Source organism: Enhydra lutris, unplaced genomic scaffold (genome assembly GCF_002288905.1).
Source record: "Enhydra lutris kenyoni isolate GAN:26980312 unplaced genomic scaffold, ASM228890v2 scaffoldscaffold46, whole genome shotgun sequence".
In the NCBI taxonomy this organism is placed as follows: Eukaryota; Metazoa; Chordata; class Mammalia; order Carnivora; family Mustelidae; genus Enhydra; species Enhydra lutris.
This window is the reverse complement of record NW_019154130.1, coordinates 7122584-7146342: the sequence shown is the minus strand read 5'-3', so window position 1 is coordinate 7146342 and position 23759 is coordinate 7122584. Positions and strand designations below refer to the sequence as shown.

The 23759-nt window shown below is 41.1% G+C and overlaps 1 protein-coding gene across 2 annotated transcripts; it reads left to right on the top strand.

Moving 5' to 3' along the window:
* Positions 1–1856: 1856 nt before the first annotated feature.
* On the top strand, positions 1857–22705 carry LOC111156372 (protein phosphatase 1 catalytic subunit gamma). 2 transcript variants are annotated; one of them, XM_022517201.1, is made up of 8 exons: positions 1857–2118; positions 13374–13505; positions 14480–14710; positions 18447–18551; positions 19792–20015; positions 20223–20357; positions 21345–21405; positions 22314–22705. In XM_022517201.1, the coding sequence occupies exons 1-8, from the start codon at positions 2064–2066 to the stop codon at positions 22382–22384; spliced, it is 1014 nt and encodes a 337-aa protein (XP_022372909.1). In that variant the 5' UTR covers positions 1857–2063; the 3' UTR covers positions 22385–22705. The 2 variants fall into 2 exon arrangements, with proteins under 2 accessions (XP_022372909.1, XP_022372910.1); XM_022517202.1 differs by lacking the exon at positions 1857–2118 and adding an exon at positions 9692–9806 and having other exon boundaries at positions 21345–22705.
* Positions 22706–23759: the final 1054 nt, after the last annotated feature.

Here is a 23759-nt window from a genome sequence, read left to right as displayed (position 1 = left end):
GATTGTCTTAGGGATTTGATGAGATAATTTTTGGCACATACCAAGAAAACGAGTGTAGTGTTTGTTTGTTTTCTCCACTGCACTTATCAGAAGCTGATATTTTTATTTGCATCTTTGTTTATTGTCTGGCTTACTAGATGACTCTCCATGAGAAGGGCCTTGTCTGTTTTACTCACCCCTGCTTTCCAGCCTAGAACAATGCCTGGCACAGAGTAGGTGCTCCATAAATATTTGTCTGCTGAATGAATCGCTGTCTTTCATATTACTGCTCTAATTGCCACTGCGATGATGCACCCTGCCCTGGAGGAGCCCAGAGTCTCGTGAAAACCAGCAAGAGCCACCCTGACCTCAACAGCCAACTGTTCACAAGTGCTGGGCATCAACTCTGAATGTCACCAACTGGGCCCTGTGCCCTAGGCTGACAAACGACACTTGTGCATCTTCTGGTGGACAGAGTTACAGCACGGGAGAATGAATTCGAAAGGGGAAAGTGCAGTTAGAAGCTGAGCCAAGGTGTTGGGGGGAGCCCTAACCCTCAATGCTCCACCCCAACCCACCTCCTGCCAGCAGCAGGGGAAGTGCAGTCCACTGTGCAAGGAGCCCGCCCAGGGAGGGCACCCCTGTGGAGGACTAGTGCCTGGGTGGTGCAATCACCTCGATGGCATTTGGGGATGGGATAGGCATCCTGTGTGCCTTGAGAAACAAAAATTAATTTCTAGGGGGTTGGGAAAGGGCTTTGCTAAAACGCTGCAGGAGCAAACAGACAAATGTAAAGGTCAGGAAAGAGAGCAGATGTTTCCCTGAATGTGGGCTGCATTTCCAAACACAGCTAAAGGCAAGGTGCAGCAACCCCGCCCCCAGTCCCGGGGGGTGGCATATTTTGGGGGCTTCTTGGAGAGGGGTGCACTTGGGGAGACCAGGAAGCCGAAGGGAACGGGCCAAAGTCTCCTAGGATGCCCGCAGAAGCCAGGATTGCCTGCACTACCCGCACTGCCGGCCCCTGCAAACTCGCTCCTCTCTTCCGGCCTCGATCTCCGACGCGCGAAATCTGCAGATTTTCCCTTTATCTGCTTGCACACGCTTGTTCTGTTCACCTTCGTTCTGGCTGGAATCAGGGTAACTGTTCCGATGATTATATAATTTGCCGAGTTCAAGAAAGATAATCCAAAGATAGGAATGATGAAAAATTTTTGAGAGGATTAAAAAAAAATTTCCCCAAATGTAAAAGTTACAGAGGACACACACACACACACACACACACACACACACACACAAATACCCATAATCCCACCACGCAGAATGGGTAACTGCTAAACTCTTGATTTATCTGGGAGACGACTTTTTAAATTAGTGACCAAATAAACCTTCCCCTACCCCCAAATCCCAGCAAATCTGAAATCTGAATCCAAAATAAATCAACCTACTTCTCTTCAATACTCTGTCGCCACCTCTATCGCATATTTCTATTAGGGGCTAAATTAGAGAACCTCCGAATTCTTTCGGTGGGCTTTCACATGGCCAAGCCTGCAAACATCCGGCCTAATGAACTGTATCTGGCGGAGGCTGCAATTCCACGAGCGTACAGATGCATCTTCCCCTCATCTCTAACTCCCGCGTGCAACTTTGGAGCTCCCGCTCCCGCCAGGGGGCCTATTTGCTCGGCCGGTTTGGCGGAGGGATCCCGCGCGCGATCGCAGTTACGCTCAACCGTCTTTTCCTCATTCCCGCGCTCTGGCCCCGCCTCCTCCCCTCGCTCTGGTCCCGCCCCCTCCCGCGCGCCTTTTGGCCCATAAAGAAGTCCCGGCCGGGCCGCTGCACTCCCCCGCGCGCATCCGTGCGCCGACCGAGACTGGCTAAGGAGTCGGCGGCCATTTTGTTCTTCTCGTGGTTCCAGTGGGGAGAGAAGGAGGAAGCAGGGAGCGGGGCGGTTGGGGGGGACCCGCCGCGGCTGCTGCCACCGCCGCCACCACCGCCTCTGTGCTCGAGGCGTGGGAAAGGAGGTGTGAGTCCCGGGCGCGAGCCGGCGGCGGCGCCGCTGCGGGAGGGTCGGCGGTGGGAAGGCGATGGCGGATATAGATAAACTCAACATCGACAGCATCATCCAACGGCTGCTGGAAGGTGAAGGGGTCGGCGGACGCGCTGCGGGTGGGAGGGCGGGCGGTCCCGGGCGCTCGCGGGGGAGGGGGGAGTTGGGAGGCGGGTTGGGCTTGCAGCGCCGACGGGAGTGAGCCCCGCGAGTTGGCTCGTGGAGCCAGGTGCTGCAGCCGGAGGGAGGCCGGCCGGGGTCCCGCACTTGGCCCAGCCCGCGGACCCTGCCGGCTCCGCTCATTCATTGCTCGGAGGTGCAGCCTTCTTCCCGGAGATTTGAAAACTCCGCTCCCCACCCCCACGTTTCCGGTCCGTACTCCCCTTGCGCCCCAGAAGCGGGACCAGCCCTTGGAGGAGAGAGGGCTGGGGGCCCCAGTCCGCCCTACAGGACGGCGTGTTCCTTACTTTCTGGTACCCGTCCTCTCGGAAAGCAATTTGATGGGGCTTTGGGGACTTCTTTCCTATCATGCTTATTTTTTGTGTGGGGCTGGGGTCGGACGGCCCATTTCTTGTTACTTGGTGGCGAACGTTCCTATCTGCTGAGGGTGTGGGAACCCATCCCCTCCTGCCTTCCCAAATACTTAATTCTTAAGTTACCCTATCTTGAAGAGGACTCCGCGCTCTTTTCTGAACGTGCCTCTAACAGGAAACCAGCGATGATAACAGTTGGGTTATCTTTCCAGTGTGCCAGGCTCTGTATTAAGCGCTTTGCGTTCCTCTCATGATTACATTCATAGCAATACTCAGCGTTTCTAAAGCGCTTACTGTGTGTCAAACATTCTTAGAGCAGTTTACACACATTTCATAAATTATCCCAACAATCTTGAGAGATGGGTGCTATTATTTTTTTCCCGGTTTTCAGAAGAAGCTAAGACAGAGGTTAAGTCACTTGACCAAGGTCACACATTAGTGACAGGTTTCAAAGCCAGCGGGGAGCTAGAACTTGCTACATGCCACCCATCTTATGTTTGAAGGAAGGAGGTTAAGCTTAGGTTAAAAGAAAGCTTTAATTTTGGCTGACCTAAGACTCCTGAAGTGCCTGACAGTCGATTCACATTGATGGCGGATACAGATGAAGTTTGGATTTTAAACAGGGTAGTTGAAGTGAGCGTCCCCCACCCGAATTTCCAAGCCTGTGTACTAAATCTCGTTTTCTGAGATTTTGGAAGAATTCGGATCCCTTGATTTGGGCACTGGATAATGAAGAGTTGGCTGAGTTTTAACCGCTTTTTGCCTTTATACTGTGCTCCTAAAATGTTGTACTGGAAGTGCTTGAGAGATGGAGTCCAGAGCAAGAACACTTGGGGCAGCTTTGGTACTAGAATTTGCAGATCTTTTAAATTAAGTCATTAAAATGAAATTTCTGAAAATATCTTAATCCATCTTGGATTTTTTTTTTTTTTTTTTTTTTTTTTTTTACTTTTATATTTTCTTAAAAGAAATATGTCTAGGGGTGCCTGGGTGGCTCAGTGGGTTAAAGCCTCTGCCCTCGGCTCAGGTCATGGTCTCAGAGTCCTGGGATCGAACCCCGCATGGGGCTCTCTGCTCGGCAGGGAGCCTGCTTCCTCCCTCTCTCTCTGCCTGCCTCTCTGCCTACTTGTCATCTCTGTCTGTCAAATAAATAAAATCTTTAAAAAAAAAAAAAATATGTCTATAAAGTCCCCTGAAATGCTCTTAAGATGTCGGTGGCATTTGTGGGTGAAAACCTTGTCACTCATTCAGGACTTGGCATTTATTATAAGAACTGTATTTTTCATATGTTTTCATGATAGTTAATACAGTCCTTTGATTTCTGTGAGGCCACAGACAGCCAGAAACCGATTAAAACAGTTTGCAATAAGAAAGGACCTTTTTAAATATTTTCATTTTAAGCCTTTAACTTTTGCGTATCTATACAGGGCAGATTAGCTGGGCTTTCTTTCACTGAGGAAACAAAAAATTGGAATCCGTGTTGATTAGAATCAGAACTTTAAAACCATTTAAGTCTTGTTAAGACCTTTGTTGCTTATAACTATTCACGTAACAGATTTGTTCATTTAGTCTTATTTTTTCAATCATTTTAAGAAATTTACCTTGATAAACTTGGATCATCTAAAATGAGATTGTTTCTTAATAGTTCCTCTTTACATGTTATGTTGCACTGAAAACCAGATTTTTTTATTTTATCATTTTTTTATTGAAATTAATAAAGCATTGCATTTTAGTGTCTCTGGAATGGGCTAATTGCACAATACTGTATACTTCAGATTTGCTTTTTTCTTACCAGTGTTAATTTGGCAGAGGAACGATTGAAGATGATCCATTGAGGATACAGATTAAACACAGGCGCGCGCGCATACGCGTCCATGTTAGAAAATGTTGATAATAAACTTTCTGATTTTTTTTTTTGTACTGTCCCCAAAACCTTTTTTCCTAAGTTGGTTTTGTTTTGTTTTGTTTTGTTTTGTTTTTTAATTTATTTGACCAGTGGTGAGAGAGGGAACACAAGCAAGGGGAGTGGAAGAGGGAGAAACAGCCTTCCCACCAAGCAGGGAGCCTGATGCCTGATGCCTGATGCAGGGCTCCATCCCAGGACCCTGGGATCATGACCTGAGCTAAAGGTGGACTCTTAACTTACTGAGCCACCCAGGTGTCCTTTCCCTAAGAATTTTAATTAAGATGTAAGTATATCTGAATATGTTATATGAGTTTTGTGATTTTTTTTTAAGATTTTATTTATTTATTTGACAGACAGAGATCACAAGTAGGCAGAGAAGCAGGCAGAGAGAGAGGAGGAAGCAGGCTCCCCACTGAGCAGAGAGCCCGATGCGGGGGCTCGATCCCAGGACCCTGGGATCATGACCTGAGCCGAAAGCAGAGGCTTTAACCCACTGAGCCACCCAGGCGCCCCTGTGATCTTTTTTATATGTTCAGAATTGTCTTTTTAAGACTGAAGTTTAGTTGAGAAATGGCTCAGTAATAGTACTAAAAAGGCAAGTCAAAATGAGGTCTTCTTTAAGAAAGCCATCATGTTGGTTTGGACTACAGCTTTGCAGTTGTTTTCTAGTCTAAATTTTAAGTAGTTTTTCCTTAAGTGAGGCATCACTTAGGTGACCTACCTTGGAAGCTTTTTCAGGCTCTGCCTTGCTAATGATAAAACTTGAAACTCCTTAGTTTAACATTCAATAATTTGAAGGACTGTAAGTAAAACTTGGTAGATTTAGAGAGAAAATAAGCCAGCTGTTGATTTGGACTGATAGTCCCCATGTTGGAGAAAAGTGAGAGGGCAGAGTTTTACTTTGTAAGTGACCTAGTTTGGGGAGCAGAGATGGCCAGTTCTTTCCTTACGTAGCAGGTGGTATAACTTACTTCACATCCAGATTTGCAAAAAAAGCATCTGTGGTCTGAAGATGACGATTGTCAAACTACAAGACCTTGTCAGGCTCTGCATAATTGTCCTATTTAAGTGATTTAAATATGACTTCTTCCTTGGCCCTCAGAACACATCTAGTACTTAAATCCTCTGATATGTAAGAGTTCATCTGAAAGTAGGGAGTGTTCAGATACTCTGAAACTATAAAATTAAGTGGCCCATGTATTTAGCTTTTTGGTGTAATATGAAACATGTTTATATTCTAATCTTAAAAAGGCAGTAGTGCCTGGTCTTGAGGATCGTACAAAGGACAAAAAAAAAGTTCTTTAAATTTTGATCAAAGAAAACAAAGTAATCTTCTAATGAGACCTCTGCAATTACTATTTTTTATTTATTTCTTTTTTTTTTAGTATTTATTTGACAGAGAGAAATCACAACTAGGCAGAGAGGCAGGCTCCCTGTGGAGCAGAGAGCCCGATGCGGGGCTCGATCCCAGGACCCTGAGATCATGACCTGAGCCGAATGCAGAGGCTCAACCCGCTGAGCCACCCAGGCGCCCCTGCAATTACTATTTTTTAATTGGTCAGATAATTTAACAATTGGCTTTTCTTGGAAACAATTATAGGGCGTTTTGTTGATAAAGACAGTAATATCAAAGCTTGTGTTACTAATTCCCTAATTTACAAGAAGTCTGTTTTGAGAGACCCACTGTCCTTCCCTCGCCTTGCAGCATGTCAGTAGTAGGCCTCATCCTCTCCCATGAGGTGGGAGAGGAAGGATCTCTTGGGGACATGATCTGCAGCTCACACCAGTTCTAAACCACAGCGTGGAAAGGATTACTCTCCTTGTGCCCAGAGTGCCCCCGTGTTTGTCAGTAGCAGGAGGCATCAGTGAAATCTAACAGGATGGCGTGTGTCCCGAAGTGTTTGAGGGAATGTGAGCCACCAGAGCAGAGGCCAGCCTTTCCTTCTCCCTCGCCGGTGAAATGGAGGCGGTGTGGGGCCGCGCATTAGTAATCCGTTTTCAAAGATAGAGGTTGGTCGGTGAGATTGTTTTATGTCTTTGATATTGCGGTCCTGTAATCTTTGACCTGTTCTGCAGATACGTGCCTGTGCCAGTGTGTTTGCTTGAGGTAGGTGAGGATTACTGATCCTGAAGCTGGGCAGTGGTCGATGTCGGTTATAGCAGCTTGGTGGTTCCACTTCATTTACAGTCACTGCAATTAGAAGACCTTAAAGATGGAAATGTGAAGGAGACAATATTCTGATGTGAATTGCTTTAAAACTGGAAGTCTTATTCAAGATGAATAAGGAAAATTTTCATATTTTTTGAGTTTATGGAATTCTGAGATGAATTATTAAGATTTAGGATCAGACCCGTTTCCAAGCATGTAAGAACAGATGATTTACCTAACAGGTCTTGATTATGCACCTTAAACTTCCAATGTCTCCACTCCTCCAGGGTTTGCTGGCACCCAGAGTGGGTGTCACTAGTATTAAGCCTTATGAAAATGTAAATTATTCATAAAATACGGGGTCAGACCTCAAGTCTAATTAGTGGTATTTTATCAAAATGGGTTGTTAGGCTGAAAAGATAAACATCTTTCAATAAACTGGTTTCACGTTAGGTGTAGAAAATTCAAGATACTTTGAGAGCAGTAGTGTTTTCCAACTATATCCTGAGTATTTGTCTTAAGAAAATTGGTATCACCTCTAAATGTCCAAAGTATATACTGTTGTAGCATTGTGTGTCAAAAAAAAAAAATGCACAAAGTATAACAGTAGCAGTTAGGAAAGTCAAGAAGGAGCGTGTGTGGTGCAGAAGCAATTCAGGTGGTCCCGAAGTAGCAAGTCTTCCTGCTGGTGACTGGATGCAACCAAATGATTCTTGATGACATTTTTGCGGTTTCTATTTTGTGTAGTTGTTTGTGGGAAAGTTTTAATGTTGCACATATTTGCTGCTGTTCGTCTTGGTTTGAGGTCTTCCTCTCCTAAATCTATCATGTAGTGTGAGGTTACTGATATTCTGTCGCTGAAATGAATATGATGTGCAGTAGTTTTAAGATCACCACCAACTTTAATTAAAGATTATCTTAAAACAGCAAAATTTGCCGCACCTTATTTTTATGCTGGTTATGCCATTCTTAGGTGCTCTCTTTGTGTGTGCTGTTTCTTTTAATTAGACTTACTTTCAACAGTTAAGAGACTTGGAATTAAAGAGCAAGAAGAATACTTTTTTATCACTCCTAGATAATCCCAAAGTCTTAAATTCCCTGGCGTGGTTTCATTTCTGCTTTGCTCGCAGCCGGGCTGTCAGCAAAGCTAGTGTTGATTGTGAGAAAAAGCTGTCGTTGCAAATAATCACCGATTGCATTCTTTTACTATTTCAAGTTTTTGTCAATTTGGTTTTGATACAATTGCATGGAAGTTTTTATCATACACTCATTTTAGTGATTTGCCAGGTAAATAGATAAGTTTCTATAGACCATCCTTGCTGTTAACAGCCATAATGCATTTTTCTGAATCTTTCTAGCCAGATAAAGGTTTTTACTCAAAAGTCATAAGTTTAGCATCTAAATTGGTATATTAATGTATTGATCACTAACCCACACATGTTTGCGATGCCTGCTGATTTCCACACAATGCCTAGCATCTGGGTTTGTAAGAAACACTCCCATCTGGAGAATGAAATTCTTATTTGTTGGAATATTTTGGATTCCTTTGGAGATTGTTGAAATAATTTGCTGTTTACTGTTTGAACGACCGTAGCTACTTAGGAAGGTGACATGACAGCTCTTGAATTTCCTACCAAGGGTCTTGTTTTGTGCATGTTTCTCCCATTGCACACACAGCACAGTAAGGGCTTTAAACCTCAAGGTAAGTATTGGTTGATGTTTATTAAGTAGAGCTGCACTGTTTGTAATTAGAGAGGTTTTTATTTAAAATAGAGATGTTTTTATTTTTTAAAAAAACCTTTGTCTTTTTAATGGTACTGAAGATAATATCCTTAAGGTGAACTTTTAGTTTTATAATCGTTATGAAGGGATAGTTCTAGTCTTAGCCTTTCTAATGAGCTGCAGTTACTAGTCTTGTTTTCTGTGTCCTCCACAAAGAAAGGACAAGGTTCTTGTCCATCCTGTTTACCAGGGTATCCCCAGCATCCATCAGAGGAGAGGGTCTGGCACATAGTAGATATTCCGCAACTATTCTCTTGAGTGTTTGAAGCATGGTTAGTAAGTATTGGTAGTCTTAACAAACAGATTGCCTAAATTCGTTCTGATTTAATACTTCTCAGTTGTAAGGATGCTTAATGATTTTATATTCTGTCTCATAATTTTCTTAGGAAGCGGAGACCACCATATATTAGGGTTTTGGTAGTTTGTCCTGTAAAAACTCCTTGGTTTGGAAGTTAAAGACGAACAAATCCTTAGTTGGGAGGGGAGTAGTATGGTAGCAGCACCACCAGACCTAGAGTTCATGGGGGCCTGGTGTTGTTATAAGCTCTGTGACCTTGGACCAAGTCACTGAACCTCTCGAATCCCAGACTATAACAGAAGTGACAGAGCATAACTTCGTAGGATTGTTGTGAGGATTAAGCGGCAACGTAAAGCGTGCTAGTGTGGTGCCCAGCATGTGGTAAGTGCTTGGTAAATGTTAGCTGCAGCTACTAGTGAGTGATTATTTGATGGACATTGAAAATAGTGAAGTAGATTTATGCACTAGTGGCCAATACGGCTATTTTTAAGAAATAGCTAGTGTTTATTTGAACTGCTAAAACCCATTTTGAAATCTTTATCTTTTTTTTTTTTTTTTTAAAGATTTTATTTATTTGACAGACAAGGATCACAAGTAGGCAGAGAGGCAGGCAGAGAGAGAGGAGGAAGCAGGCTCCCCGTGGAGCGGAGAGCCCAATGCGGGGCTCGATTCTAGGACTCTGGGATCATGACCTGAGCCGAAGGCAGAGGCTTTAACCCACTGAGCCATGTAGGTGCCCAGAAATCTTTATCTTTTAATTGTCAGACAGATCATCTTCAATATGAAATTTAAGAGTAATCCTAAATTTTTGCAACTAGAAAAATGTTCTGTTAAAGGCTGATAGGAAAATGACACTGTTGCTTTTTTAATTTTAAAGCAAAGACTCAGGTTTTTTGCTAATCAAAAGCATGTACTCTGGAAAGCATGTTTAATTCTAAAACCACATGTCATCAGTACTCAAGAGATTTATCCAGATTTCATTCACACAGCAGTTTGAGCCCCTGCCACGTCTAGCCATGGGCATGTACACTGCAGAGCCAGTCGTGTGGTCTTGGGGTTTATAGCCTACCAGAGGGTCCAGATGAATAGGTGGAAGCAAGGTGGCATTTATGGTACAAAGTATGATGTGTGTTGAGTGGTAGCCAAGTGTTGTGAGAGCATTTCAGAAAGCATAAACTAGGCTTAAGAGAGGAGAGGAGGTGGATAGGAGAGGCTCTCCAGGGCAAGGTAATAATGTATAAGCAGTCTTGAAGGGTGAGCAGGTATTTGCCAGTTGGTAAATGATAGTTTTCACAGTTTCTATTTTCATAATCTTATTGCTTGAGCTAATTGTGGGGAATTTAAGATGCTTTGGGACCATGTTGTTTTTAATGAGCACTGTTCTCTAGGTAGAAAATCTTTGTTTGTTCTGGAAAAACTGCATTTAATCCTTATTGCACATGAAGAATAATTTTTAGGGGCGCCTGCGTGGCTCAGTGGGTTAAGCCGCTGCCTTCAGCTTGGGTCATGATCTCAGGGTCCTGGGATTGAGCCCTGTGTCAGGCTCTCTGCTCAGCAGGGAGCCTGCTTCCCTCTCTCTCTCTCTCTCTGCCTGCCTCTCTGCCTACTTGTGATCTCTGCCTGTCAAATAAATAAAATCTTTTTAAAAAAATTTTTTAGATTGTTAGCAGTATTGCTTTTTACTTAATCTGTATACTCCACTCAGAGGACAAACAGGAGAACAGAGTAAGGAAGCTATCATAAACTATGTCTAAAGGTGGTAGTGGGAAACCCTCCAAAAGCAGTAAAATTTATATTAGCAACATTAACTTAATCTGGTAGCATTGATTTAATGGTAGCGTTTACATTAACAGTACAGCCTTCATTCCATACAGGTGTAGAATAATTACACACTCTTGAAAGACTTAAAAGTGGACCATTCATTCACAAGTGTGCGGCTCTGCTGAAAAAGATTGAGGTTGAAAACCAGAACCTTCTAGGAGTCACTTCCTAGCCAAAAATAAAAGTTTCCTGCTGGGCAATCTGCCCAAGCTTCTGGCTGACCTGTGGTATAATTGCTAATGATTGGGGTTTTCTGGCCAGTGAAGCAGGAATCCCACCGTCTTTCCATCAGGAGTGTTTCTTGAGTTCCCTACTGTGTGTGTCAGGAGAGAAAATTATTGTGGTTATGGAAAACCATTTTTCATTGCTCAATTGCTGTAGTATTATAGATGTGTCTGTTTCATATCTTCCCTCAAATTATCATTACTGCACTTTCCTCTTCATTACTTCTCATTTCATAATATTTTGATCAGAAGGAGACTGGTATTGGTTTACTTCAGTTACATATTTTGGGATCCAAAGTAGTAATTTGCTCAAGGCTATAGAACCAGTAAAGAAACTTAAGGCTGTAGTTCACTGCTCTCAGCATTTTCTCTTCATTGTGTGCTTCAAGAGTTTGGTCGTTCCCTCTTGTCATCTTTTCTTGTGTACTTTCTTTCATTGAAAAAGCAAAACCTCCTCTACACACTGTTGGGTTTCTGTTCAGAACTTGATCTTCAGAGAACTCAGGGATTCAGTGCTATTCAGACTGAAGAATGGCTTTGCCTAGGACAGTACTTGTCAGACAGTATTTCTCAGCCATTTTTTTTTAAGATTTTATTTATTCATTTGACAGAGATCACAACTAGGCAGAGAGGAAGGGAAGCAGGCTCCCTGCTGAGCAGAGAGCCTGACACAGGGCTCAATCCCAGGACCCTGAGATCATGACCTGAGCCACCCAGGCGCCCCTCTCAGCCATTTTTGATGGAAAAAATTTCTCAACAGACATCAGGTTTTTTACCTGTAATTTTTGACACTCTAACATTAAATACTTACAGAACAAAGCTAGATACAAACCAGTTAAACTTACTGTTTTTATTCACTTATTAGGCTGAATGACTTTGTAAGTTGAGTACAAGGTCTCCAAAACTGATAAAATTTAAATTCGCAACAATAATTTAATCTGATGGATATTGTGGTTTTGCTAAAACTAAATCACTTTATATTGGGTTTAATGGTGGAAGGATGTAACCAAACAGTCTGTATTTAGTCTGGTCCTGTGAGTTTGGTTCAGTTCTAATTCACAGAATGCTTTTATAAATTTTTTGTATAAAACAAGTATTAAGACTGCAAGTTGAGAAGAATCAGTCCCTGTATTTAACCATACCTTACCAGCAAGCAGGCCACTTCCTAACTGTAAGGTTAAGGTAAAATTAGCAATCCAGTGCTCTTTAATCTGTACTTAATGACTGTCTAATCTGCTATAACTGGAATCAAAACAGAAAATTTCATTTCCTGCCTACCTACCGATAAATGAACTCTTACAGGGCTGGAGTGCTTTACTTTGATAGTGAGTAGAACTCAAGGGTGCTCAGATATGGGCAACACACAGTGCTGTACCAGTACTTCTTTCTCCCTTTTCTTGTTTTGCATCTGTTCAGATTACTAGGAAGCCTTCTTTACAGCATCTCTGACATCCTTTGCCCCGTAAGGGCATAATCGTATTCAAAGATGCAGTCCCAGAGATTGCGCAGCAAAATATGTACAACGAGCCTAAAGTGATTCAGTGAAATACAAACAACACTTAAATTTTTTCATAGAACTCTTGAGGAAATACCGATCATCCTTTGAAAAACACTGATGGAGGGAGAGTTCTGAGCTTTTCCAGTCTCACCTTTATTTGTTTGTTTGTTTGTTTGTTTGTTTAAAAATATTTACTTAGAGCATTTGTATGCAAGGGAGTAGGGGGGTGGCGCAGAGGGAGAGGAAGAGAGGGAATCTCAAGCAGACTCCCTCGCTGAGCCCAGAGCCCAATACAGGGCTCGATCTCACAACCCCAAGATCACAGCCTGAGGTGAAATCAAGAGTTGGACACTTAACCGATTAAGCCACCCATGTGCCTCTCCAATCTCACATTTTTAAAGTTTGGGGGTTTTTTGGTGGTTTGTTTTTGTTTTTTGTTTTTTGTTTTTTTGACAGAGATCACAAGTAGGCAGAGAGAGAGGAGGAAGCAGGCTCCCTGCTGAGCAGAGAGCCCGATGCGGGGCTTGATCCCAGGACCCTGAGATCATGAGCCAAGACGAAGGCAGAGGCTTTAACCCACTGAGCCACCCAGGCTCCCCTAATCTCACACTTTAAAACAAGAATCCTTAGAACCAGCTCAGTAATGTGACGGTCTCTGACATCTGTACAAAGACTAGTTCATTTATAAGGTTGGAGAGGAGAAGACAGGAGGCAAAAAGAGATAGCCTGGTGGACAGGTTGTAGGTGAACAAGGCTAGTTTTCTGGCTTGGATACAGAACTGAGGCTGTGGGCTGTGCCACAGCGAGTCTGATTTCAGTAAGTAGCAAACGAATACTTTTCTAACAGTGTTCATACACAGAATGTGGCTCCTTGTTCAAGATACTCTAACAAGTCTTAACTTAGTATAGAAGATGCAACTAAATAATTGATGAAAACCTGAGATTTTACAGTTATAATTAGGAATTAAAACCATGTTCTTTAGAAGGGTTGTGAAAATAAAGTCGACCAGAAAACCAGTTAAACTATACTTTTGCCTCCTCCTCATTAAACCTTGTGCCTTCTCAGGTATTTTTAATTTGTATGTTAAATTGTATTTTGACTTCATTTGACTAACTGGAGTTTTTCTCCCCCACAGTGAGAGGGTCCAAGCCTGGTAAGAATGTCCAGCTACAGGAGAATGAAATTCGAGGACTGTGCTTAAAGTCCCGAGAGATCTTTCTCAGTCAGCCTATCCTACTAGAACTTGAAGCACCACTCAAAATATGTGGTAGGTTTTGGCACGTGAATAGTTGCCTTTGATTATGCCATTGATTGAGTGACTCGAGACTATACAGGTGCCCTTGTGTTAGCCAGCAGAATCGTTTGCTGCTTATGGATGATCGGTAACTACTTAAAATTAAATAACTTTACTTTTAGAATTAATACCTCTAATGGACTTAGTTTATTTAGGTGTGCTTCAGATTTTCTAAAAATTATTTCACTAAAGGAATATAAGCATCGCGGCAGAAAGGAAAGAAATGAGACCAAACAGAGCTGAGAAAAGGTCTGTACCATACGCATACATAGGAGTCACAGTTGAGCTTAAAGCGAGGCTGGTTATGCTTAAAACAGACTTTTCCTAGATACCATTTTGTAGTCTGTTTCTACAGGATAGATGCAGATAATGTGTATAAAAACTGAAGATAATCTGAGTAATTCTAAATATTCTAGAGTTTTTTACTACATTGATAAAGCTTATATGTATGTTTTTAAAGTAAAATGTTCTTTGGCATTATCTAGCAGGAGTTGAGAGCTGAATGAATTGGGTGTGTGTGTGTGTGTGTGTGTACCTTTGTTCACACAGGTCTGGGGCTCACTAGCAACGCAGCAGTTTTGCTGACGCAGTAACTCACAGGCTGAGCTGCCGGAGATCTGATAGTGGTCAGCAGACCTGAAAGGAAAGCCATGTTACTTGGCAAGAAGGCCTGCCTGGGCATTAATAATCCTTTCCACAAAATTAATTCTTAATTAGTTGACTTTGTGTGAGATTCTAGACATAAGTATATGCTTAAAATTGTTATTAACTCAGTTGAACTAACATGATACAAGATTGGAATTTAATGTTAGCCATCAAATTTAACTCTTATTATTAGGGGTCAATCCCATTATGCAATGCATGTTTAAAGGATGTCTCTCCAAAACTTTGTTAGTGGATTGAACAATAAGTATGAGGGCACTGTATAACTAAATATTTGCTTCTAGGTGATATCCATGGGCAATACTATGATTTGCTTCGACTTTTCGAGTATGGTGGTTTCCCACCAGAAAGCAACTACCTGTTTCTTGGGGACTATGTGGACAGGGGGAAGCAGTCATTGGAGACTATCTGCCTCTTACTGGCTTACAAAATCAAATATCCCGAGAATTTTTTTCTTCTCAGAGGAAACCATGAATGTGCCAGCATCAATAGAATTTATGGATTTTATGATGAATGTAAGTACTTTCTACATCTAAGAAGACTTAAACTGAGATACTTGGCCATAAACTGCATATACGTCTGTTATGATTTGTGAACATTTAGATGAAGTGTTACAATCTCTCGTTTTCTATTTCATTAACTTGCTCTTACCTTAGTTTTTTCTTAAGGTAAAAAAAATAACACTGCCACTGCAGTATAATAATGTCCTAGATTCTTTTGTGATGTGACTATTAGATTAGATTAAGAAGTAGTGGTCGCCGTGCTGGCTTCTTTAAGATCATCGTTGAACTTAATCCTTAGTACACCTCTGAGGACCTTTCCAAATGGTTTTGTTTTTAACAACTTTATTGAGATATAATTTCTTTCCATAAAATCTAAGTATACAGTTCAGTGATTTTTAATAAATTTATGGAGTTGTATAACTGTCACCACAGCCCCAGGCAAGCACTAATCTGCTTTCCTTCTCTGTAGATTTGCCTTTTCTAGTTCACGTAAATGGTATCTTGAAATATACAAATAATTGCTTTTTTTTGTGTGATTTCCCCCCCCCCCATGTGGCACATGTGCACCCAGGACAAACAGCAGTTATCCTAAAATGTGCTGAAAGGAGAAAGCAAAATTAAAAACAAAAAAATTATTTGTGTAATATTTTATACATGCTGTGACCCATTTTGGATTGTTTAGTTGAAGGTATACTTTGAGTTGTTAATTGACAAAAAACAAGATTCTTAAAGCCTTAAAAATTGCCAGGTTTGGTGGAATTTTTGTTGTTGTAGTGTTGTTCAGTAAGAATAAAATGTTTAAGGGGAGTTTGGGTCCTTACCCCATCCTCCTTTTGTGCTTATTAATTTCTGCCAGGAGAGGCTTCAGACAGGGAGGAGAGAGGTCATTAAGGAATTTGAATCACTACATTTGCCAGTGGTGATAACAAGGCCAGTAAAGAATTGTCACTGTGTCCCTCCCCTAAACTGTAGTCATAACTGATAGTGTGGTGTTTCTCCATCTCAGTTCCACACAGATGTGTGCAGCTAGCTCATTTGTTAGAAGTGCACTGCTAGAAAGATTATATTTCTAGACTTAGCTCTCCTACTATCACCCTCTCCCATAATTGTATGTTTGCCTAGTCTAAGGCCCTGAGACCTAGCTGGTAAGATGAGGTGGGGAGGGATCACCAAAGAAAAATCTTCGGGGTTTTGAACTGACTAGGGCAACTGAGTCTGTGGCCAGAAAGGTTGTTGTTGTTGTTTTTAAGTAATCTCTACACACAACGTGGGGATTGAACTCACCACCCCGAGATCAAGAGTCAGATGTTCTACCAACTGAGCCAGCCAGACGCCCCAAGAAAGATTCGATTTTGACAATGAAAGAAATACTAGTAGAGCTTATTCCTAAGATAGTGAGATGAGAGGCAGCAAGTTTTATCAGTTGTGTTTTGGATATTTGTTACAACTGATACTTTTTAGAACAGGTTAAGGAAAGTTTCCTTTTGTTTGCTGTTCAGCAAGTACTTTGATGTTTTCATTGATGAAGTTCAAATCCAGATAATCTCTTTGTTGTGACATATATCTAAATGTGAGGATATTAGCGACATTGTTTTCAGATTCTATTTAATGCCGAAGACTTTAAAAATTATTTTAGATGGTCAGCATTGGTCGATTCTTGTTTGGTCCTCAAGACTTACCGATTAACCTTGTGCTCAAGCTCCCCTCATCCCCCATCAGGCAGGTATAACTTGCCATCCAGTCTACTTGTGAGCAGAAAAGTGTCCTTGACATAGGTGGCTTTTGATTGATGGTTTGCAGACTTTTAAAAAAACTGATGATAATTTTATTAAAGTTTTCAAGTTACAGTGAAAAGTTTTATTAAAATGTAGACTTTCATGGAATAGTTTAAAACCACTGCTTTAAGTGATAGGCTTATTTCACAAGTACAACAAGCACTCTTATGTGCTACTGTTTCTCCCTCCGACCCCCACCCCAATTTTTTTTGTAAGGAGTGCAGTCCTGGAAAAGCTGGTATACGTTGTTAGATAAAATGCGAATGTGTGTTATCCTTTTCTGATACCAGAGCTGTCTGATCTGTAGTAATAGGAAACTGCCTTAGGGGTTCTGGCTCTGAATCCCTGGATTTGGAAGCTCGAAGAGACGTGGCAGTTATCCAGGCTAAACCTTTCTGGAGCCAGATGTTCCTACTGGTCTGGAGTGGCCTTAGGGAGGAAATAGAGAGGACAGAAAGGGTCCTAGGACTTAAGATTCTCAGAGGCAACAGGAGGAAGAATCCTAATTTCTGTTGAAGGAGCCAGTGGAGATAGCAAGGGAGTCTGCAAGACAAGTTGGAGTGTGTTTCATGAATAAAGAAACGGGGAGCAAAGCAGACTTCAAGAAGGAAGAGGCTTCGTCGGCACTGGCAAATGCAGCCTACGGACAAAGGGAAAATCCAAGTGAGCCATTGGACGGTCATTCAGAGATAGACTTCGGTAGAATATAGGAGACAGAACCAAATCACTTTTATGAATGGAGGTTAGGACCAGCCCAGCCTTGTTCTTCTGTTATTTTACTTTCTAAGTAAAAGGTTCCCTTTCAGCCTTCTGTTTGGCTTCCAGAACCCTCCAGTGAAGGAAGATCAGGGATAGGGAATTAGTGACCTCCAAAGAAATACGAAACAGGGTGAACCATGGTGAGAGTTATACCCAGTCCTAGAACAACAAACTATTAGGAGGAAAGACGATAGTCCTGTGCAAAGGGAGAAGTCAAGTATTTGTTGAATTTGTATTACATTCCAAACCCTGTGCTGAATTCCATACCTGACTGACTTTACAGTGGAGTGGAAGGTGTGGTTCGGGGACCTGCTGCTTGGGCCACTCTAACTTTCCAAAAATGTTCAGCTTTAAACCTGTAGATGTCCCTAGAATAAGAAAGGAGAGGAGACGAAGGACAGACTTGGCTTTAGGAATGAAGATTGTGCTTTGATCTTTGGGTTTTCTGGTATGGAGGTACAGGACACAAGGCACCTCACAACTGGGCCATTCTCAACCCAATTCAGACAGATTTGTGCTTCCAGAATTTATAAGTAGGTTTTTAACTCAGAACATAATTTGCTTGCAGGACCAGTGCCCTAAAGTCGTGCTTATGTCCAAATCACGCTGTGACTCCAGAATGCATGGCATACAGGTGCTGGTGAGGGGAATATAACCACCCTATAACATTGTTTCTGGGGGGAACGTTCTGAGCATTTCTGGAGTGTTAGTAATAGTTATCCTGGAGCACCTACAGTAAAGAGTCTGTATTCCCCTCTATTTGTTTATGCCTGCTAACTCGAGTCTGTAGGGCTGGGAGTTCTCTGGTACCATTAAGCTCTTAATGATAGTGGTAGATGGGATGGATGTTAACTCTCAGAAGCTTCCTCAGAAAGAAGATGGTAATGGCACATGTGTAAGCTGTTCATAATTGCCTCTGGGTTGGGATTGGAATTGGGACAAAACTGGCTAGATTCCAAATAGTCAGAGCTGCCACATTATTAATGAGGGTTAGTGATAACCCTTAATCATTACATCTGGGATTCTGATTTCAAACTTCTGTGGGATTTTAAAGTATATCTAGTTCTAAACCTGTGCTCTAGGGAATTTTTAATAAATCATAATTCTTGTTTACTTAAAAAGTAATTAGCACCTTACTTTGGGAGAAATTGTCCTGAGACAGTGAACCTGTAGAACACCAGTCTCTTATTTTAACCATCCTAAAATTTTCACAGGTAAAAGAAGATATAACATTAAACTATGGAAAACTTTCACAGACTGCTTTAACTGTTTACCGATAGCAGCCATCGTGGATGAGAAGATATTCTGCTGTCATGGAGGTATGTGGGCTAATTTTAGTTGCAAATAGATTTTGTTCGCTTCTGAAGGGGGTACACTTTGACATTCAAGTTGTCATTGGGATGACTTCTCTGTCAGGTGACTCTCCTTTATTGATGTGTTTACCATGGGTCCACTCTGGCACATCCAGGATCATTTGGATAGAAATCTAAAGTAAGGACTTGATTTGTTACAGGGAATTCTAGGCTCTGTAACAGTTTGACTTGAAAATAGAGCAGAAAGTATTTTTTAAGTATACAATGAAGAGTGATTAATATGCTGTATCATAAATCCTCCAGAATACTGAAAATGTGAGTAGACTTTCCTTGGTCTGTTTTTGATCCTCTCCTTTTAGAAATTTTTCTGACTTGGATTTTAAAAGCAATATTATTTTTCTCCATGATTGCACTTTATATAACATAATTAAAATAGTAATTACGAAAAGGATTTCTTTTCACCCGTGGTCAGAAGTTAGACAACTGTGGAAGAGCCAATACAAGGTATTTTAATAAAGCCATTATCCCTGCCCTCCTATACTTCAGATGGATTTGGTAGAGCTGGGCAAGGGATTTTTTTTTTTTTTTTTAATTTTTTAGTTTTTTGTTCCTGTTTTTGTTTTTGTTTTGTTTTGTTTTTTTAAAGTAAACTCTACCCCCAACATGGGGCTTGAACTTATAACCCCAAGATCAGGAGTTACATGCTCCACCCACTGAGCCAGTGAGGTGCCCCTGGGCATGTGATTTTAAACTCAGATGAAAGTCAGCTACATCTTAGCTGGTCCGATGGATTTGATGGACCTTGGACAGCACAGGTTTCCTGGAAAGCTGCATCACACCTGAGCATCTGCACCCTCTACACTCAGTCATTACAAATGGTCAATAATAAAATCTAGAATGTACATTGTTCATTATTATCATCAAAGGAGTTGAGGAGTAGTTGTCTATAATTAATTTTATAGGGCTCCGTATGTTGAGTTAATGGATTCCAAATACCATTTAGACATACTACGCCTGGCAGATTGGTGCATATAATAAATTCAGTGCTTTTTCAGTTGGGGTTTTTGGTGTTTTGTTTTGTTTTTTTGTTTTTAACCAAAACTAAATAAAAAAAATAGCCATAAAAAAAAAATCATAGCCATAGATTTAATTTAAGCCTTCCATGTTAGCGTCATTTAGTCTCTCTAAGCAGACGGAACTGTTAAAGTGAAGTTCTGTTTTCTTTCAATTTTTTTTCATGTGACAGGTTTATCACCAGATCTTCAATCTATGGAGCAGATTCGGCGAATTATGCGACCAACCGATGTACCAGATCAAGGTCTTCTTTGTGATCTTTTGTGGTCTGACCCCGATAAAGATGTCTTAGGCTGGGGTGAAAATGACAGAGGAGTGTCCTTCACATTTGGTGCAGAAGTGGTTGCAAAATTTCTCCATAAGCATGATTTGGATCTTATATGTAGAGCCCACCAGGTATTGATTTTGAATTTTACATGTACACTTAAGAGCATGTGTGTGAGCACAGATTCTCCTTATTGATTTTAGTGGGTAGGTATTGCTTATTCTACAAAATGTCTCTGCAGATGACCTGTAGGATATCAGGCTCAATGGGAAACTGAAAAGTGGTTTTACTCACCTGCAGTTTATATCTACTTACACTAAAAACATTTTCTCTCCAAGGTGGTTGAAGATGGATATGAATTTTTTGCAAAGAGGCAGTTGGTCACTCTGTTTTCTGCACCCAATTATTGTGGAGAGTTTGACAATGCAGGTGCCATGATGAGTGTGGACGAAACTCTAATGTGTTCTTTTCAGGTAGAGGATGCTTTCAACATTGTTTTCCTCTATTATGTCTGAATTTTACTTCTTTTTTTTAAAAAAATGACTGTTTTCTGCCTACTGTTCATTTATGTTGAGTAGACTGAATTTTTATTTTCCCATGTAATTCAGCAATCAGTGAACCCCTTTTAAGGGGAAAAAAAATTGTCGGCTTTTCCTGCCGTGTTGAATTTAACTGTTTTTACATTATTTAAATGGGGTTAAAAAAAACAATTAATTGGCTCCTCATGCTTACAGTTCCTTTACTATAAATCTAAAACTTATGTCAGTGTAATGTTCAGCTAAAATTAAAACCCCGCTTGTATGTGAGAATAGAACAAACTGCCATGTGCCAGATGTGCTGTGTGATTACTTCCTTCTCCCACCACTTTTCTCTAATTTCCACAAGACTGATTCACCAGGACATCATTTGGCCTTCACTTGGCGTAGAAGTATCATTTATACTTAAAGCCTGAGTCTTTTTCTCACTCTCTCACTACAATTAAACTTATACAATTTTAAGCTCGCCCAGTCATAATCATAAATAAAGCTACTGAGGTCAAGTGGCAGTCATCAGTTAAATGTCTCACCAACTATTGGGGAAAATTTGCAGCTCCCCGAGTTTATGAGAGGGCCCCCTGTGGGTTTGAGAAGCACTGGTGTGGGGAGCTCTCCACCCCCATGTCGGAGGGAATATCCTGGAGATGCTACAGGATCTGACTTCAGAAAATTGTCATTTTATCCAGAGGCAAAATACTTTGTCCCTGTATTTCATCTGTTCATCATAGCATTTATTATCAAAATGTTTACATATTAGCTATTAACATGTTTATGTTAATATGGTAGTGGGGCTTTCAGAGTTGTTGGGTCATTTTAAATGGTCAGAAACCTTTCTGAACAAAAGATTTGAGTGAGATTTAAGAAATCTTAAGATTTGGGGTTACGAATATTTCCTAAAATGGATTTACCTTTGAATCTTTGCAGATTTTAAAGCCTGCAGAGAAAAAGAAGCCGAATGCCACGAGACCTGTAACACCTCCAAGGGGTATGATCACAAAGCAAGCAAAGAAATAGATGTCATTTTGACACTGCCTAGTTGGGACTTGTAACATAGAGTATATGACCTTCATTTTTAAAACTGTAGTGTGTATTGGTCAGCTTGCTCAAATAGTGTGTTTGTGGGGCCCCCCCTTCCATTTTTTGAGTTAATGAATGGCATTTGCTGAGTTATAACAGCAAATGAAAGACTCCATTCCCAAGAAAAAATGTGTTCGTTTGTTTTTTTTAACTCTGTATTCCTTTTGCAAACAACTTTAATGATGGTGTTAAAGCTGTACACCCCAGAACAGTTTATCCTGTCTAAGGGGTAAGTGTACAATTGATCTTTTTAAAATTCAGTTCAGCCCATGAATAATGTAAATGCTCGTTTTCTTTAGGATATAAAGAGAGCCCTAGGGTGCTCAATCTGTACATGTTATTGTCATAAATGCATACTGTTGATACAGACCACTGTGAACATACTTTTTTTTTTTTTTTTTTAATTTTGTTTCAAAGGGATTGCTTTTTCCTCATTGTCTTGTCATGTACAAACTAGTTTTTATAGCTATCAACATTAGGATTGACTCAACCTTGCCAGCATCACTGGTATGATGTATATTTAATTAAAGCACACTTTCCCCTACCGTATACTGAAAATGACAATTAAAGCCATTATTTTAAATGTTTGTGACTCTTTCCTAAAGCCAAAGTTTCTGTTGAAATATGTATTGACACACCCTTAAGTACAAGGCGGCGTGATCGTGTACGCCTGCCACCTTCTTGGGGATTCAAGAACAGGTTTTTGGTTTTGAATAGCAGTTAGTAACATAGTGCTGTTTAAGCTATTAATGATTAAAGTTAATAACATTTTGTACAATTTCCATATAGTCTATTCATTAAGTAATCTTTTTACAGTTACATCAGGCCTGAACCCGTCCATTCAGAAAGCTTCAAATTATAGAAACAATACTGTTCTATACGAGTGACCGATCATGCTTTTTTGGCCTACATTCTTTATTCTGCGGTGAAGTTGAGGCTTATAAGTCAAAACAAAGGAACTAACTAAATATCCACCAGTTTATATAGAACTCACAGTATCTATGACTTTTTTAAACTAAGATCTGTTAAAAAGAAATCTGTTTCAACAGATGACCGTGTACAATACCATGTGGTGAAAATGAATTCAGACTTATTAAACGACAAACTTGTTAAATCCTCTCAGTGTCTATTTATCAGCACAATACACACAGGAGAACTGTTGATGGCATATTGAATAGATTTTAATGAATAAATTGCTCTGGAAACCACACAGTTTCAATTTGGATTTGTTTTCCTTCAAATAGTCTGTTTTCCAAAGATGGATTGTAATAGGGATGCTCATGTTTGTGGAGTTCTGACCCGACGTAACTGCGTTTCTGAAGCTGGGTGATGAAACAGCGCTCTCTTCCGCCCCTGCTGCTGGGGGGAGGTGTGGGACTTGGTGCGCTGCAAGGTCACCTGCATCCGTAGTATTCTGTTGGTCCGGGCTCGGTTGAACAACGGCTTTCTTTCCCAGACTCAACCACCAGTGTTCGCATGCATAGGTCTTTGCTTTCTTCTCGCTTCCCTGATTCATATGGAACACAGCATTGTGTCATATTACGTGTGTCACAAGTGTGTCAAGTGGATGTTAATTTCTCGAGGTACATTAAAAGTGAGTGAAGACATGTTGCTTGCAAAGCACTTTCTTCTATCAAAAACTGGCTTCTCTCAGGGAGTTGGGAGGAGAGCCTCCTAGTAAGAGACTGTTGGAGCCAGTGGTGGTGCGTGGAGGGAAAAGCACAGGGCTGCTGGAGTCCAGTCCCTTCTCCACACTAATGGTCTCTGGTTCTGAGACATTGGCAACGTCTTCCCCCTTAAGCATGCTCCTCTGTCAGGGAGGGAGATTGGATCTCCTGACCTCTAGTGCCTTATTCCACATTCTGTGACAAATCCAAACTTGTTTTATTTTACTTTATTGTCATAGTCTCACACCTCCCTCTTTAACTATAGGAAGGAAGATGAGCAGTGATTGATTATGGCAAAGGCAAATTTCATGTGTCATTAATCTGTGCCCTGGACATTATCAATTGTGTCACTTTGAGGATTTTGAAATTCTTTAGTTATAAAATTGGGCTACTCTACTCAGGTGATAGAGCATGGAGTGTGGTAGCTTGCTTAAAATTCTTTCAGAAAAGGGGCTCCTGAGTATCTCAGTTGGTTAAGTGTCTGCCTTCAGCTCAGGTCGTGATCATGGAGTCCTGGGATCAAGCCCCACATCAGGCTCCCTGCTCAGGCAGGGAGTAGTCTGCTTCTCCCTCAGCCTGCTGTTTCCCATCCTTA

Excerpts from the sequence above, each read along its gene's own strand:
- LOC111156372 (XM_022517201.1), top strand. The coding sequence starts at position 2,064 with ATGGCGGATATAGATAAACTCAACATCGACAGCATCATCCAACGGCTG. Across the intron at positions 14,711-18,446 it reads TTATGGATTTTATGATGAAT|GTAAAAGAAGATATAACATT; the intron begins GTAAGTACTTTC and ends AAATTTTCACAG. Across the intron at positions 20,358-21,344 it reads CTCTAATGTGTTCTTTTCAG|ATTTTAAAGCCTGCAGAGAA; the intron begins GTAGAGGATGCT and ends GAATCTTTGCAG.